This window comes from Garra rufa, chromosome 19 (genome assembly GCF_049309525.1).
Source record: "Garra rufa chromosome 19, GarRuf1.0, whole genome shotgun sequence".
Lineage (NCBI taxonomy): Eukaryota > Metazoa > Chordata > Actinopteri > Cypriniformes > Cyprinidae > Garra > Garra rufa.
In genome coordinates this window covers 13946404-13963029 of record NC_133379.1, presented here as the reverse complement: position 1 = coordinate 13963029, position 16626 = coordinate 13946404, and the positions used below count along the sequence as shown (strand labels likewise).

The following is a 16626-nucleotide window of genomic DNA, read 5'->3' as shown; positions in this document are numbered from 1 at the left end:
ATGTCTAAGGCACGCAGGCAGCGCCGCGTGACCTTGATCATGCAAAATGGGTTCCCCCTCGGCGAAAACCCCTTGGTTTTGAGCCACCACTGTAAGGGCCTCATGTACAGCAGTTCAAGAGATATCACGTTGGAGGCTGCTGCCATCAGACCCAGAGAACTTGAAACTGTTTTACAGTGAGTGACTGGCCTAGCTTGATTGTCCTGACTGCAGTGAGGATTAACTCGATCCGAGCAGGTGACATACGTGCCTGCATCGTGGTCAAATCCCACACGACGCCTAGATAAGTGGTTCTCTGTAATGGAGAAAGTACACTTTTCTTGGCACTGAATCTCAACCCCAGCGCTTTCATGTGTGTGAGAACACCATCTCGATGTTGAGCCGCTAAAAGTTCTGAATGGGTCAAAATCAGCCAATCGTCTATGTAGTTCAGTATGCGGATGCCCTTGAGTCTCAGAGGAGCCAGAGCAGCATCCACACACTTCGTGAATGTACGGGGTGAGAGTGCTATGTCAAACGGAAGTGCTAGGCCGAAGAGAAGAACCCAATATTGGTATGCTTTGCCCCTGAAAGTGAACCACAGGAACTTCCTGTGTTGAGGAAGGATGGGGACGTGGAACTTCAGCCTCTTGGCTGAGCGGTTCAACCACTACAGAACTAAAATGGGGTGTAGCCCCCCATCCTTCTTGGGAACAATGAAGTCCTAAGGAGGGACCACCTCGATGGCCTCCTTCCTCAGAGGAGACATTTCTTCTTGTTTCATGACCAGAGCCTGCTCGTGGCCCAACAAGGTGGAAAAGACCCCACTGAACGGCCACCGTGGCATGCCAAGATGGATATAATACCCTTTTTCTACAGTGCACAGGACACATGTAGACACATATGGCAGTAGTTTCCACGCTGCTCAATAATCTACTGAGGGAACCAGCCTCTCGAGACTGACCTTTGGTGCTAGTCGAATCCCTAGTTCGGTGTCCTGTAACGGCGACCCGGCATGAGGCACCTGAACTAGCTGCTCTAGGGATCCCTGTAGGGGTGGTGAGCTCCCCGACTCCGCTACGTTGCTAGGCGGAAGGAACGGAGGAATGTGCTCGCTTCGCTGGAGACTGCCGCGCCCTGTAACACTGGCAGGGGTAGCTGACAAATCTCCTGAGGGCCCTGAGGAGAGACGGACACCGTGTAATGCGGTGTAACTCGCTCGTCCCCGGTAGGGGCTGCCCTCACTGGTCCCGGTGTACACCATAAGGACCACTTGGAAGAGGACTTCTTTAACTCTGTCTCAGAAGTCCCTAGAGCGCTGCCGACCCCGGTCCCTAGACAGGGGAGCGCGAGAGGCGAAGCTCTGTTCCAGAGCCTCCCGATAGGGGAGCTGGTACACGGGTGGGGCTGCTCACGCCTAGCAGCCCCAGATGCAATGAAACGGCGGGGAAGGAACCGCTTTACGCAATTCTTTTTTGAAACTGATGCCTGTAACACCGATATGGTGTGCAGACACGCTCCAGCCTGACCCGCAGCCGTGTAGAAAGCGTTGTCTAACCTGTTTCTCTGCGGCTCATGATTTAGTATATATATTGTTTTAATGATTAACCACCTCCAGGAGCTCTTATACTGCTTTTTTTCAAGAGCGGACTGTGAGTACTCTGCTCCTGGACAAACTACACATTGCGAGAATCTACGCAGCCCATTTCACTTTACTTTCTTAGTAGAAAGAGCAGGGAGAAACCAGCGATCTAATATGCAATCTGCTCAAATGCAAACAGCATCAATCTCATGGAGAAAGACTACTGCAGCAGCACAAGCTCTCAATCCGTACTGCGATTCCCACAACGAAAGGCCCACTCTGCCTCGGCAAAAGCGAGACTTGAGCCGCGGGAAACGCTTGTGAGCGAAGCGTGCACAGCGAGAATGCGAGCCGTCAGCTCCCTTTTTTCTTTTTTAAGAGCTGACTCCGCCCGCTTCGCCACGAGCTCTCATTCAAAGGGGAGAAGGACCGCAATGCAATTCGAAACCCCGAGAGAGAGAGAGCGTACTAGATCCAGAAAAAGGCAGAGATGGATAAAAAATCATAGATCTACGTGCAATTCCCAGGACCACAGCTGCCGCCCTGCCTCGGCAGAAGCGGGACTGAGCTGCGGGGAACGACAATACGGCAGCCAGTTACCTCAAGAATGTTGAGTTGCCTCGCTCCCAAACAGAGAACAAATAGACTGTGTGCATCCCCACCCGAAATGACGCTGGTAGAGAGGAACACACAATCTAAGATGCTGCTGCTTATATTCATTTTCTTTTCTATTTGCCGCTAGCTTAGACATTGTCACTCAAAATAAAAGTTGTGCAAACTGGCACAGAAGAAGGAGTGACAAACAGACAACAACACAAAGATAGCTTCTCTGAAATGACTGAAGCTGACGCCGGCTCCGCCGCATATGCTTTTATTACTTCCTGGTCGCTTACGTCACCCGCCTGTGACGTCACGCCCCTCCTTCAGATTTGATGCACACAATATTCAGAGTGTGGTTCGCCAATGGCGTTCGCAGCTCGAGTTCCCGGGAGGGAAACAGCAGTCCTATTAACACTGTGTTGATTTCTAAGAGCAAAAATGGACAGTGTTGTTTTTAGGCCGTTTCCATTTAAATATTGATAATAATAACCTTAAGCATTTTGTTTCTGACTGTTTTTAGCCAAGGGTCATTTTAAACTTTTTTTTTTGATAGAAACACAGTTTAAAGACCATTTTTAAAGGAATAATTTACCACAAAATGAAACTCTGCTTCATTTAATTGCTCATGTTGTTAATGCATTAATACTTTATAAAATAACTACTATACTGTATAAAATAACATATTTTAAAGAATGCTAGTAGCTCCTTATACAAGCTTATACATGGTTAATCTATATGACCAAAAGGGCAAACACACACGTACACAACCTTGAGACCAAACAACAAATGCTGGACTGAATGCAACTAATAAAGGGTGGCTAATGATACACAGACAGGTGAAGGTGATTAACTAATTAAGACTTGACAAAGACAGGAACAGGAACATCATATATAGGCACAAGAGGGAAAAGCCCACAAACAGCCCAAAGGGATGTGACACATAATAACTTATATTACACATTTTAGGTAATATAATCTAATTACTTTTTGATTACTTTTGACCTAACACATTCATCACATTGATTTAAATAGAATAATCTTGTACTATATTCATATGAAAAATACAAAGAGAAAAAAAAATACTTCATTCTTTAAACTAGGTTTTGTGAAGGAACTACAGAGGGATTGTGAGTTTAATAAAATGCTAATAATCAATTAAATTATAAAATTGTAAAATTAAAATAAAGTAATAAAAAAACTCTTACTAAAAAAAAGATTGTTTATCTTTGTTTACTGGATGTCATGTGACCATCGACCAACATTAGTGAACTGTGAACATGCAAATGTGTTATTAATTTATGACCTTAAAATCTCAGAGGGTGAAAGATGTTCGGTTGACAAAAAAACTTCCCGGCTTTACATATAAATAAGACATTTTAATGGTTTGAAAGACAAAAGCCTTCCAAAAGACTCGTATGAATAATATATAACTGTCGTCTAATTACAAGTGTTTTAAAATGCAAAAACCTAATTACAAGTACTTTATGTTTGGAACCTAATTACGTAATCCAGATTACATGTAATCAGTTACTATCCAGCACTGTGAACACGGACAGTCAAATTAAAACAAATGGTATTATAACTATAAGAGAAATATATTTATGTTCTGGCAATGAGACAGCAATGACATGTTATTATATCTGCGAGTACACAAGTACAATTTAGTACTCATACTGAAACACTTCATTTTGAAAACTGACATTATTTCATACAAATTTAAATGTTTTTTTTTTTTATATATATTTATTTTGTTAGTATTTAAATGAGTTAATGCATATCATTAACTAAAAATGTCAGAAAATCTCACCTAATTTTAAATTGTTACATACTTTCTTGTTCCACTCAGCCATTGGAGTCTGTCAATGCATCATCATCAGCATCTCATGCGGACGCTCCCGTTGCAGGTCACTCCAATAGAGATGGGATATTGGCTCCTCAGGGGTGTCCTTGTCCAAGGGTGTTGTGTGTGCATGTGTGTGTGTGTACAGAAACATTCACTCACATACACCAATCTCAAACATGTTCCATTGCCACTGGGGCAATGAGCCTTGAACAAATGTTCTTTCATCAAAAACAGCACACACACAGATGAATATCCTATCCATTATTTTGTTCAATTCTGTTATCCATTTTTTTTTTTTCATCAAAATGGATCAATATCGATCCATGAACGTGAAGAGGGTTATGTTATATATCACTTTCATCAATAGATGAGGCTGGGGGAGAAGCGGGCAGCATAATAATGGCTCCCGCGGACGACAGCTCGTCCCAGGCAACAGCAGGACCCAAAAATCGCCCACAGCGACATGCAGAACGCCCGCTGCTCTGAGCGCATGGTCATGAATACATCAGCGCACATATTCTCTCATACCTGACACCCACTACATATAATAATAGACTGCACAGAGCGTGCATGCAGAAAGACATTAGCGGATGCTTCACACAGGCACAGAATGTAGGGGAAAGAGATGAGGCGTCGTTTACCTTCATTTAACTTTAGTCATTCATAGAGTGAACTGTCATAAATCACAGCACAATACTTTGATATTCAATACTTCTGCTCGCTCTTTTACAGCTCAGGAAAATCTCTTGTTTTGCATCAATTTGCTCTCTGCTTAAAATGTAAAAAATTTCATACTTGAAGCAGCAGCTTTTACAGACTTTGGTGTTTTGTCAAACTAGTAGAGTCTGAGACATCACTGATTTTTTTTTCTTAACCCTCATGTTGTGTTTAGCTCATTTTTACTTGAAGAGTATTTTCTTTTTCTAAAAAAAATCTAGTTAATGCTTCCCCCCACCGAAGACGAGTTATCTCAACTTTTATGAGACAAAGCTTCCCCGCCAAAGATGAGAATTTGCGGCTTTATGTGTTTTCACTGTTATGCATCTCATGAATGAGTCCGATCAAAAACACAGGCGAGGAAGATGCAGAGATGAGCAATCTCATATGTAAGCAGATGTATATGAAAAGTAATGCAGTCATCAACAATAAACAGCATCTAAATCAAAACTACCTAATGTTACAGAGTGAAATGTCAATGCAGAAAGTTTTAAAGGACTGTGCAAGCTTTGGGGGCATTGATTAAAGTGATCTACTGCATCTTTGCTTTGATTATTGCACTAAATATGATCCAGATGTAGTGATTTTCTCTTTCTTTTTACTCAAAATCTTGCTTTTTTAAATAAAACTTACCTATATTCAAGTGTTGATGAAAAAAGAATGCTTGAAGCTATAACAAAGTAGAGGCTCTGTTCTTGAAGTATTGCATGTTCAGATATTAACACAAGACAATATTCTGGGGGCCATGAAAATGTAGTGAAAATGATCCAAAATGCTGACTTTTTAAAAGAAATGCTGCCGGGAAAGAGTTAAAGTTATCACATTGGAATAAAACTTACTATATTCACACAGAGTATAACAATGCTATATTATTGCCAAATATTGGATTTAGTCCTTTTTAAACTTCTTTCTTTTAAGTCGCACATGTCTTGTGTGTCTTTTTGAAACTGATTGATTGGATACAAAACCTGTGTTACTTGAAAGAAAATAAGGTGACGATAAGACTGAATACAAGTGTTGGTGATACATAGCATAATTATACGTTTACAAGCAATAATGCCTGACACTGCATTAATTCATAAAGAGGGTTAAACTAACTGTACTATATAACACCATAAACACCATGAGACCACCAGCAGGCTATGCCAGCACCACAAATATTTTGTGGGGATTTGTTAATTGAATAAGTCTATCTGTGCACTTCCTATGTATCATAAACAACTTAAAGGACTTGTACTGTTTTAACTGTCAAAAATGTACAATCATGGCATATAAAAGTCTGAAAGGTTGTATGTGCCTGAAACATGCATATAGACAGCTGATCAGTCTTACAATGGCTTTGTGTGTCTCCCCCCCCCCCCCCCATTTTGGAGACGTAGCAGTTGTGAGATGCACAGGGGAAACATATGGCATTTCATTACTGAGCCAAAGCATAGTGTGTGCAATCTGCTCGAAGACTGTCTAAATCCTGTGGCAGCCTGCTATATCTTCATCTATGAGAATAGAGGGATACGCTCCTCAGAGCTGCACAGAGATCTGGCTTGTATGCCTTCCCACTTCTAGAGCTGATACAGCTCTGATTGTGTGTATTTTGAGTGTGACGCTTCATTCGACTGTCCTGCTGTGACTTCAGAAATATCTAGGGTAAATCTCAGCGGGTGTGTGAACAGCTGGTCTTTATCCATGAGCTGAATCTGAAGGGACAGCAACTATAATAATAATAATAATAATAATAATAATAATAATAATAATAATAATAATTATTATTATTATTATTATTTTTATTAATATTATTAATATTATTAATAATATTAATAACAACAACAACAACAACAACAACAATAATAATAATAATAATAATAATAATAATAATATTTATTATTATTATTATTATTATTATTATTATTATTATTGTTATATAATATAATTGTTTTCTGTCTGTTCTAAGTATTTTCTGGAGTGACAAAATGAGATACCCAAAATCCCCTCTGTAAAAATATTTGACGCAAATATGTAAAAAAAAAAAAAGAATTTTGAAACTGATGTCATGCATATTTCATTAAACAATGCATAATTTGCATATTTAAACCTAAACAACTTGTAATAGAAAAATGTTTGCAATTATCAATATAACCAATTAACTGGGTAAGTAAGGTGATAACTATTCGTTTTTTTTTTATATTATTATTATTTTTTAAAACCCTATCCACTGGCAGTGGCCTGCCTTAAAAGACTAAAGGTGGTTCAGGAGTTGTATAACTTTAAAATATATATATATATATTATTAAAGTAATAAATGTTTAATAAATGGCCATAATCGCTAACATAAGCCAATCTACAATCCATCTATGTTGCAATAGTATCTGAGTACAATAGTACAATAGCAACTTTATTTATTGTATTTTATCCTCAATATTTATTGTTATTTATTTGCATTTCACTGCTTTTCATTTGGAAGTTTTATTTTAAGAGACATTGTAAGAAGGTTAAACCCATTCAACTTTAAAAAAAAGAAGATTGGATCTCTCTACACTCTTAAAAATAAAGATACTTTATCGGCATCAATGGTTCTATGAAGAATCTTGAACATCCATGTAACCTTTCAAATGAAAAAAAAAAAAAAGGTTCTTTATAATCTTTAGATTTTAATGTTTCTTTTGGGAATAGTTTACTGAAAGATTCTTTGGGGAACCGAAAATGGTTCTTCTGTGGCATCACTACAAAAACACCCTTTTGGAATTTTTATTTTTTAAAGTGTTTATATACTTTATATTGAGGGCATGGTAAATTGCATTCATTTCATTATAAATAATCACACTAAATTAACCATTCAATTGACTGTCAAATTAAATGCCCTCAATAACATAATTTGTGATGGGTTGACAACACAATCACCAGTAAGTACCAGAAATAGATTTTCTTTCTTTATATTAGGTTTCACCCCATTAGACCTTTTTTTATTTGCCAGTGTGTCATTAATCAAGCTATTATTAATAATGTTGAGAGTGTATTTCTGTAGGTCTAGTACACTCTTTAATAGAAATACTGTAGGCTGATCATTTGTTACAGAACTGAAATGGTACTGCATAACAGGAATGAATAATGTAAAATAATAATAAAACACAATGTTCACATTGTCTGTTAAAAGGAATTGCATTGGAATAGTTATTGTTTATTTTGTTTTATCATTAGCAGATTTTAGACTAAGTCCCAGGTTTTCACTTAGCAAACAGATTTTGCTGCTGCTGATGTTTAATAAATATAAAGCCTTTTTTCTTAGCAGAGAAGATTAAAGGCTTCACACTTTTCTCAGTAGTCATCAAGGCACTGTCATTTATTTTTCTGGCCAATGCACACAAATCAACAACAACAACAACAACAACAACAACAACAACAACAACAACAACAACAACAACAACACAAAACTCCCTCAGAGAAAAGACACAGTAAGACAGAAGTGTGAATAACAGTCATTTACATCACAGCCGCTCTGAGCTTCTGGTGCCTTTCAAAGTCAGTCCCCTCAAATTCACAGAGCACTGCCATGAAATAGAGAACAAAGTTCAAATATAGATGTTAGAAAAGGAAAGAAAAGTAGTCAGGCCATTTCAGACCTTGCCCTCATGTCTCCTGCAGAATTTAGCCTGCACTGCTTCCTTCATCCGACAAGGTTATATATATATCTAAAACTATTTATTGCCAACACAGGGTAGGAGGAAGTCAACCGAGGCAAGTTGTCCTTGGAACAGGAAAGAACAGGACCAGTAATTTAGGTTACAAAGGGGTTATAAAGCCATCAGCCATGACTAGTCCTGTTTAAATCCCCCTGTTTTGGTGTCCCTTAGACCTCTGCTCTTAGGCTGCCAATGGTTCATTGTCCACAAAAAAATCACATCACATTGTGCAAAACTGTCCTACGCTGACATTGTTGATAACCTACTGTTTATATTTTTTGCACCTCTTTGGAAATCTTTGGTGCTGTGTGAAATAACTGTTTTCTTTTTAAAAAAGGCCAACTTTTATGCTGGTCTATTTTCTAAGTTGGAACTTTCCATGGATTAAGGAAATGTTCTTAAAGAAACGTTTAAATATCGCAGTGTCTATTTACACTAAGTGCAAATAGCCCACCTTGTTGGCAGAGGCCATTTACACTAACTCCACCCACCAATGTGTGATTGGCATAGTCAACACTACAAAAGATGGGTGTTAAACATTAGTGCCAGTGGCGCAGAGGTTAAATCCTGTGTTTCAGTTTTTTTGACGTTACTGATCCGGGTTCGAATCCCCCTCCTGACGATCTTTTTTTCCTCCCTTTTCAAATCTCATATCAAAAGGCATTTATTTTCAATAAAAATGAAGGACATAATTGAAAAGTTGAAAATAAAGTATCATTTAGGGTTAGGCTTTTTGTCCCAATAAGGCAGTACCATTTAATAAATTGAATTAAAACTACAACTTACACTCAGTATGTAATCACTGCATGCAAGGAAAGGAATGGAGGTGACGTGATACTCGGTATGACGACCCATACTCAGAATTTGTGCTCTTCATTTAACCCATCAAAGTGCACACACACAGTAGTGAACACACACATGGAGCAGCCATTGCTGCGGTGCCTGGGGAGCATTTGGGGGTTCGGTGCCTTGCTCAAGGGACTCACCTCAGTTGTGGTTTTGTGGTACATTCACTCCTCCCACCTACAATCCCTGCCGGATCTGAGACTCGAACCTGGAACCTTTGGGTTACAAGTCCAACTCTCTAACCATTAGGCCACGGCTGCCCCACAACGCTGAGGTGCAGATAATTGTGTCTATGTGCAATAAGTATTATAAACTCCTGCTATTTTAACATAGTGTAAATAGAATCTATATCTAATTGCACTTAGTGTAAATAAAACCCATTGCAAATTGCACAGTGTAAATAGTATCTCTTGCCAAGAAAATATGCTATTTTCACTTATAATTGTATATTATAATCCAATTGAAAGAGCAATTGTAAAAGCTACTGTAAATAAAATTGAAGTTAACCAAAAGCATTTCTGACACTCATTGGCTTGCTTTTGAAATATCACTCTTGGTAATACATTTGCTGCATCTCCTGACTTTAAACTCAACAACTTAATGAGACTGGACTTCAAACGGCTCTAATTGTCTCTAGTAATTGTTGCACTCGTCGGTGATGTTGCAACCCTCTCCGTTTGATTACCTCTTGACTGGTGGTCATCCATTATTGTAGAGCCGGATGAAATCTGAAGATGATGCCAGCTCACTGATGAGCTTGAATAACAGATGCTGTCCCATTAGCTGATTCTTAAGAAGACATTTCTTATAAATCTCTTTCCAGGGCATGTTTGCTCAAACAACCTTATAATGATGCATATAATGCATGAGGTGGTTTTTAAGGCAGTTCAAAAAAGGAATATTTCATAAAACAGCAATGGAAACATTTATTTTTATTTTTTTATTTTTTGCATTTACAGGTCACATTCATTTAAATATAGCCCAAATCCTACAAAAATCTGTTGCCATGACTTATCGCGAGAGGAAAAAAATAAGTTTCTGTCTCATATCGGTTAATGGAAACGCCGCCATTTCGCAATACTTTTTATTCGACATTTTTTTAAAACAGCGTCAATGTTTTGATTCGGGGTAGATTACACACCCAAAATCTTTCAGGTTTGAACAATTTTTGTCTAGACTTCCAGAATCACCAGGTACCAGAATCCAGATTCCATGTGATCAGTTTCTACCCAGTTCTGTTTGTTTGTTTTTAGGTCAGTTTTTGAACAATTCCTTTAACAAACAAAGAAAGACGTTCAAATACAATTGCATTTTTGTGTGGTGTGTGCGCTTGGAAGCTCCCTCTCCAGTCAGAAACATCAACCCTCCCCACCCACACCGGCTTACTGTACACCATGATGCTCATTAGCTCCAAGCATTTGACATCCACCTCCACTGAGAAAATGTGGGATAGCAATGGTGACGGCTATTTTTACGTTGTTTGCTGCCTCACTGTAGTGTTTCTGATGGCGCACAGGATGCATATAGCTTTCCCAGGCTATGAGCCACTCTCAAACTTCCAGCCGTAGTAAATGGATTACAGGTATCCTGATAGGAGACGGCACCCTCCAGTATCCCAATACCTGCCCTGATAAAAGAATTATGAGGAGAAGCTTAGAACCTTAAGAAGCCTTGCTGATCATACAAAATGAACTCACTAAATCCCAGAGACTCTATATCTCGCTAAACTTTCCAGAACCTCCTTTAAGGATGTAAGAGAAAACCATGAAAGCCTGCCTGGTGTTGCATGGCATTTCATAATGATGTTTACAGCAAAAGAGCAAAACTGAGATTGGGTTTCTTAGCATGTAAACAGGAAAATTTCATCATCACCTCTGAGGTGCATTGGACTGGCATTTAACACCCAGTGCCGCTGACCAATTTTCAAAGTCTCTTTTAATGATTAAGGGTTAAGCAACTTTGTAAGTCTTTTTTTGAGCCAACATTATTTTTAAGTTTGATGGGTGGGCACACAATTTCCTAAAAAGGGTGAGTTGCTTTACAACAGTAACAAATCTACATGTACAGCTATCACCTTCAATTATGACAAGGAAGTAACTATTATGAAAAAAAAAAAAAAAATCCAAGGCACTACTTCTGGTCCAAAAAAGTTACCTATGGCCATCTCAGTAGAAACATTAAAAATGCCTAACACACCCGATGAAGGCTGAAGGCTGAAATGCATCAGTGTGTGAGTTTTAGGCATTTTTAATGTTTCTTTTGAGATGGCCATAATGTGAATAAAGGCTTTTTAACTTTCTTGGACCAGATGAAGTGCCTTGGATTCTTTCTTTGTAATAGTTGCTTCAAACTCAACCAAAGAGCACCTTCTGGCAATACTTTACAAGGTTTTTTCAGCAAATACCGCTTCAAGATGTCTTCTACGATATAACAAGTATTGACAATAGTGGATTTCTCTCATTTAACTTGAGGCTTCAAACTACATTATTTATACAAACCTACTTTTAAACAGAAATATATATGTGATATATATATATATATATATATATATATATATATATATATATATATATATATATAAATGAGAGATTGAAAGACAATCTAAAATGGCATGCTTGCGATAGCATTTTTACATCACATTCGCTTTCGTTCATACTAACAGGTAGGTTTAGGTGTAGTGCAGATGGTACATTATATTAAAACGTCACAGAGTATTACAGTTATGGCGCCACTCAATGGATATTTCAAGTCAGAACAAAACCAACATCACATACAAGGTATATGTACGCTCATCTATTCTAGAAAAAAACAACAACAACAACAAAAAAAAAAAACCAGCCTAAACGCTCGCTATTGGTTGAGCTGGAAAGAGATTGACAGATCTGAGCGAACTGCTATAAATGTTTTGATGGGGGCTGGAAGGCTCCATGTTTACACTTTTGGGAATGGCAAGGACAGCAAGTGGGTTTGCTGTATTTCTTTACATTTAATAAGGAACAGTTGCTGTTGCTGACATTTTTTATAATATTTGCCCTGGAACTAAAACATTCACAAATTCTCTTCCTTAGTATATATTCTGTTTCTTTTCTTTATCAAAGACATTTGCCTAGTTTGAACACCCCAGGAAGTGCTGAATATGTAACTCCAATCCTAAAATTTATATCAAGCTGAAAGGTCTGTCTGTAGCTCCTGATGAGCGATGGCACATAGTTTGGAAAGTTGAAGCCCTGCGTGTTTGTGAAGGAATAGAAAAGGGAGTACAGCTCATTACATAATTATCAACAAGGATGTTTTACAGAGACTATGGAGCATGAGCTGATGGGACAGGGTGTTCTATGTGTTGAATTTTAAATTATATTGAAAACTGTAATATATTAAACTGGAAATTCATTTGTGGTAAACATTAACCCATATGTGACCCTGGACCACAAAACTAGTCTTGAGTTGCACGGGTATATTTGTAGCAATAGCCAACAATATATTGTATGGGTCAAAATTATAGATCTTTCATTTATGTGAAAAATCATTACGAAACTAAGATCATGTTGAATTAAGATATTTTGTAAATTTCCTACCGAAAATATATATTGAAACTTATTTTTTTGATTAGTAATATACATTACTAAGAACTTCATCTGGACAATTTTAAGACAATTTTCTCAATATTTAGATTTTTTTGCACCCTCAGATTCCAGATTTTCAAATAGTTGCGTCTCAACCAAATATTGTCCTATCCTAACAAACCATACATCAGTGGAAAGCATATTAATTCAGCTTTTAGATGATGTAGAAATCTCAGTTTCAAAAAATGGACTGGTTTGTGGTGGTTTTGTGGTCCAGGGTCACATATAAACTTGGGGTATTTGTGAGTTATAACAATGTCAATTTCTATTATCCATGACTAATGGGTTGCTTTGCTGTTTTATAATACAATTTTTACTGTTTCTACTTTACTGCTTAAAGTGAAAGTAGGAAAGGTTTGAGCTTGATGTGGGCTAGTTATATAAAATAAAAAGGTCATTTGATTTTCAAAGTAAATGCAACTGTAATATTTAACTGATGCATATGTCTTCTAATAATGTTACATTTTTAGAAGACATATGCATCAGTATGCAACAAACATTAACATATGCATCATCTAAATAATTATACATTTGAACATTTCACCTCACCTACAGTCACAACTTATTTGTTTTTTGAGGTTTCACATTTTAGTTGTAGAATTCAGAATTTAATTTCACTGCAAAAAATGCTTTACTTAGTTTTTTTGTCTTGTTTTCAGCCAAAATATCAAAAAATTCTTAAATCAAGAAGGATTTTCTAAACGAGTAAAAACTATTTTCTTGTTTTCAGAAAAAAAAATAAGTCAAAATGAACCTAGAACAAGCTAAATAATCTGCCAGTGGGGTAAGAAAAATAATCTTGTTTCAAAAAGAAAACAAGATTATTTTTCTTACCCTATTGACAGATTAAAAACACACTTTATTTTGACTTATCAAATATTTAAATAACCCTAAAACTCTCTTAAAATAAAAAATGTGTTGTAACTTTTTCTGTACTGTCAGCTGTCTGGATCTTTCTCATGTGCGTTTGTTGCATACTAATGCATGCTTTGTGTTTTGAAATGTTTATGCAAAAAGTGTCATTGCAGTTTTGAAGGTTAATGAGTTGTTTGGCAGTCCTAAATTAGCCACATGCAAGTTTTTAATGACATGAGGGCATTTTAAGTGAACTCTTTCTTTAAAGAGTGATTGAAAAGGCTGTTTTGTTCACTTTACTCTGTCATTATGCCTGTACTTGTCTGTTGTCTCCTGGGTTTACCTTATAGATCTCAGCTCCTTAACGCTAATTTTTAACCTGATGTGCACTGTAGTGCTTTTAACGTTTCATCATCAAATTTTAAAGCCAGTCATGTAATATTCAGCCCCAAATGTTTTAAAATACACCCCCTCCTTCTTTTCTGTCTTCCTCTTTCTTTGACATTGTTGTATTTGTAACCCATTTATCTCTGTGGTTTATTTTTCAGGACTACACATTGACCATGTATTTCCAGCAAGCCTGGCGAGACAAGCGTCTGTCCTATTCTGAGATTCCTCTTAACCTGACCCTGGATAACCGGGTAGCCGATCAGCTTTGGGTGCCGGACACATACTTCCTAAACGACAAGAAGTCATTTGTACATGGTGTAACAGTGAAGAACAGAATGATTCGTCTCCATCCAGATGGCACTGTGCTTTATGGGCTCAGGTAACAATTCACAAGCATCTATTTAGCACCTAATTTCAATAAGTATAAATCTTTCATTCAATAGTTTGCCAAGCATGATCCCAATGACAGAATACACAAAGCAGATGATTTTGATTTTCAGGTAAATCAGGTGCATCTATTTTTATCTATTTATTTATTTATTTATTTTTTCACATTTAAAACAGTTGTATTCCATATAGTACCGCTATCACAACAATCATAGTATGATTAAAAAATAAATAAATAACTCAATTAATATTATTCTGACCCAAAAAAGGATTTAGATGGAAAAAAAATGCTGAAAAAAAAAAAAAGATTTGTTATAGTTTATTGTTGTTTACTTTCTACTCTTGAGGTAATACATGTTCTTTCAGCTTTTGTTTGTGGGATACACACTGACTTTTTAAATAAAAAATCAATATTTCATAAAACGTTAATCATTAAAGGAGTAGTTCACTTTCAAAACAAAAATCTACAGATAATGTGCTCACCCACTTGTCATCCAAGATGTTCATGTCTTTCTTTCTTCAGTCATAAGGAAATAATGTTTTTTGAGGAAAACATTCAGGATTTCTCTCCATATAATGGACTTCTATGGTGCCCCCGAGTTTGAACTTCCAAAATGCAGCTTCAAAGGGCTCTAAACGATCACAGCCGAGGAAAGAAGGGTCTTATTTAGCAAAATGATTGGTTATTTTCTAAAAAAAAAAATTACAATTGATATACTTTTTAACCTTAAATGCTCGTCTTGTCTAGCTCTGTGTGTACTCTGTATATTCCAGTTCATGACAGTTAGAGTATGTCGAAAAACTCCCATCTCATTTTCTCCCTCAACTTCAAAATCATCCTACATCGCTGTTTTACCTTTTTTTGTAAAGGGTGATGGATCTTCTTTGCATGTTCACTTTGTAAACACTGGGTCAGTACTTCTGCAGCGATGTAGCGATTTTGAAGTTGGAGGAGAAAAAGAGATGGGAGTTTTTCGAAATACCCCAACTGTCATGAACTGGAATACAGAGTTTACGCAGAGCTAGGCAAGACGATTTGAGAAAAAAAAAAAAAAAAAAAAAAAATATATATATATATATATATATATATATATATATATTCGCTAGATAAGACCCTTCTTCGTCGGCTGGGATCATTTAGAGCCCTTTGAAACTGTATTTAAACTGCATTTTAGAAGTTCAAACTCGGGGGCACCATAGAAGTCCACTATATGGAGAGAAATCCTGAAATGTTTTCCTCAATGAAATGAACAATAACTGAGAACTCTTCGTAGGTATGAAAGAAATACAATTGACCCATCTGACCCCACAGATTTACTTTTGACATAAAAATGTTAGTGTTAATGAGAAACTAATTAGGATTTATTGAAGTACTGCCTTCCTCCGAACTTTTAACTCCTCCAGTAAAGATCCAGCTTAATAAAGCTGCCTGGGGAAAGAAGTTGGATAATTTCATAGCTCCTCTCTCTCTCATCTCATCTCTCAGCTGGACTTCAGGATCTTTTAGCACATGGTTTGTTGGCTGTGCACTGGTAGTTGGCATTACATAACCTCTCATCTCCTTTCTCTGGAGCAAAGAGCAATTAGCCAATTGTTTCAGAGCATGATTCATTGGTTATTAAAATCTGGCATATTATTGCCGGGGCCACTTAGCTCTTCGTTTATTAGAGAGCTACTGTCCAATGCAATCTCATCTGTCACTAAACTCTGCAGTCCGATCAAAGGAGTTCATCTTATTATTCTCTTTGTTGCTCTCAGATTTACATATTTGAAGAATATTCTGTCAGGTTTTGCGCAACCTTAGTGCGTCAGCTGTCATTTGCTCTAAGACCTGTCACATTTTCCCACTTACTGCTAAACGTATTATGTAATTAACTCTAAAGTATGTCATTAACACAGTCAATATAACAGCAATATGTGTTTCAAATACAACAGGAATTGTGCAAAATACAGTCGGATGTGATGTGCACTGCGAGTAGCATTGAAACAGCGAAGACTCTTTCATGATGTTTGAAATTCCTGCGTGTACAGAGGCACTGTTATGAATGACAGGTGGATATAACTTCCTGAGGAATTTCCTGTTGGGAATTTCATGGAGGAATAGTAGGATGTCTCTATTCATACACCTAA

The 16626-nt window shown here is 37.2% G+C and overlaps 1 protein-coding gene across 1 annotated transcript in view; it reads left to right on the top strand.

The window, feature by feature from the left end:
* Nucleotides 1–16626, top strand: part of LOC141292722 (gamma-aminobutyric acid receptor subunit beta-2-like) — a 129434-nt gene that overhangs the window by 34022 nt on the left and 78786 nt on the right. Inside the window, exon 3 of the mRNA XM_073824761.1 lies at nt 14268–14488. Within this exon, the coding sequence (XP_073680862.1) occupies nt 14268–14488 (221 nt within the window). The remainder of the gene's footprint in view (nt 1–14267; nt 14489–16626) is intronic.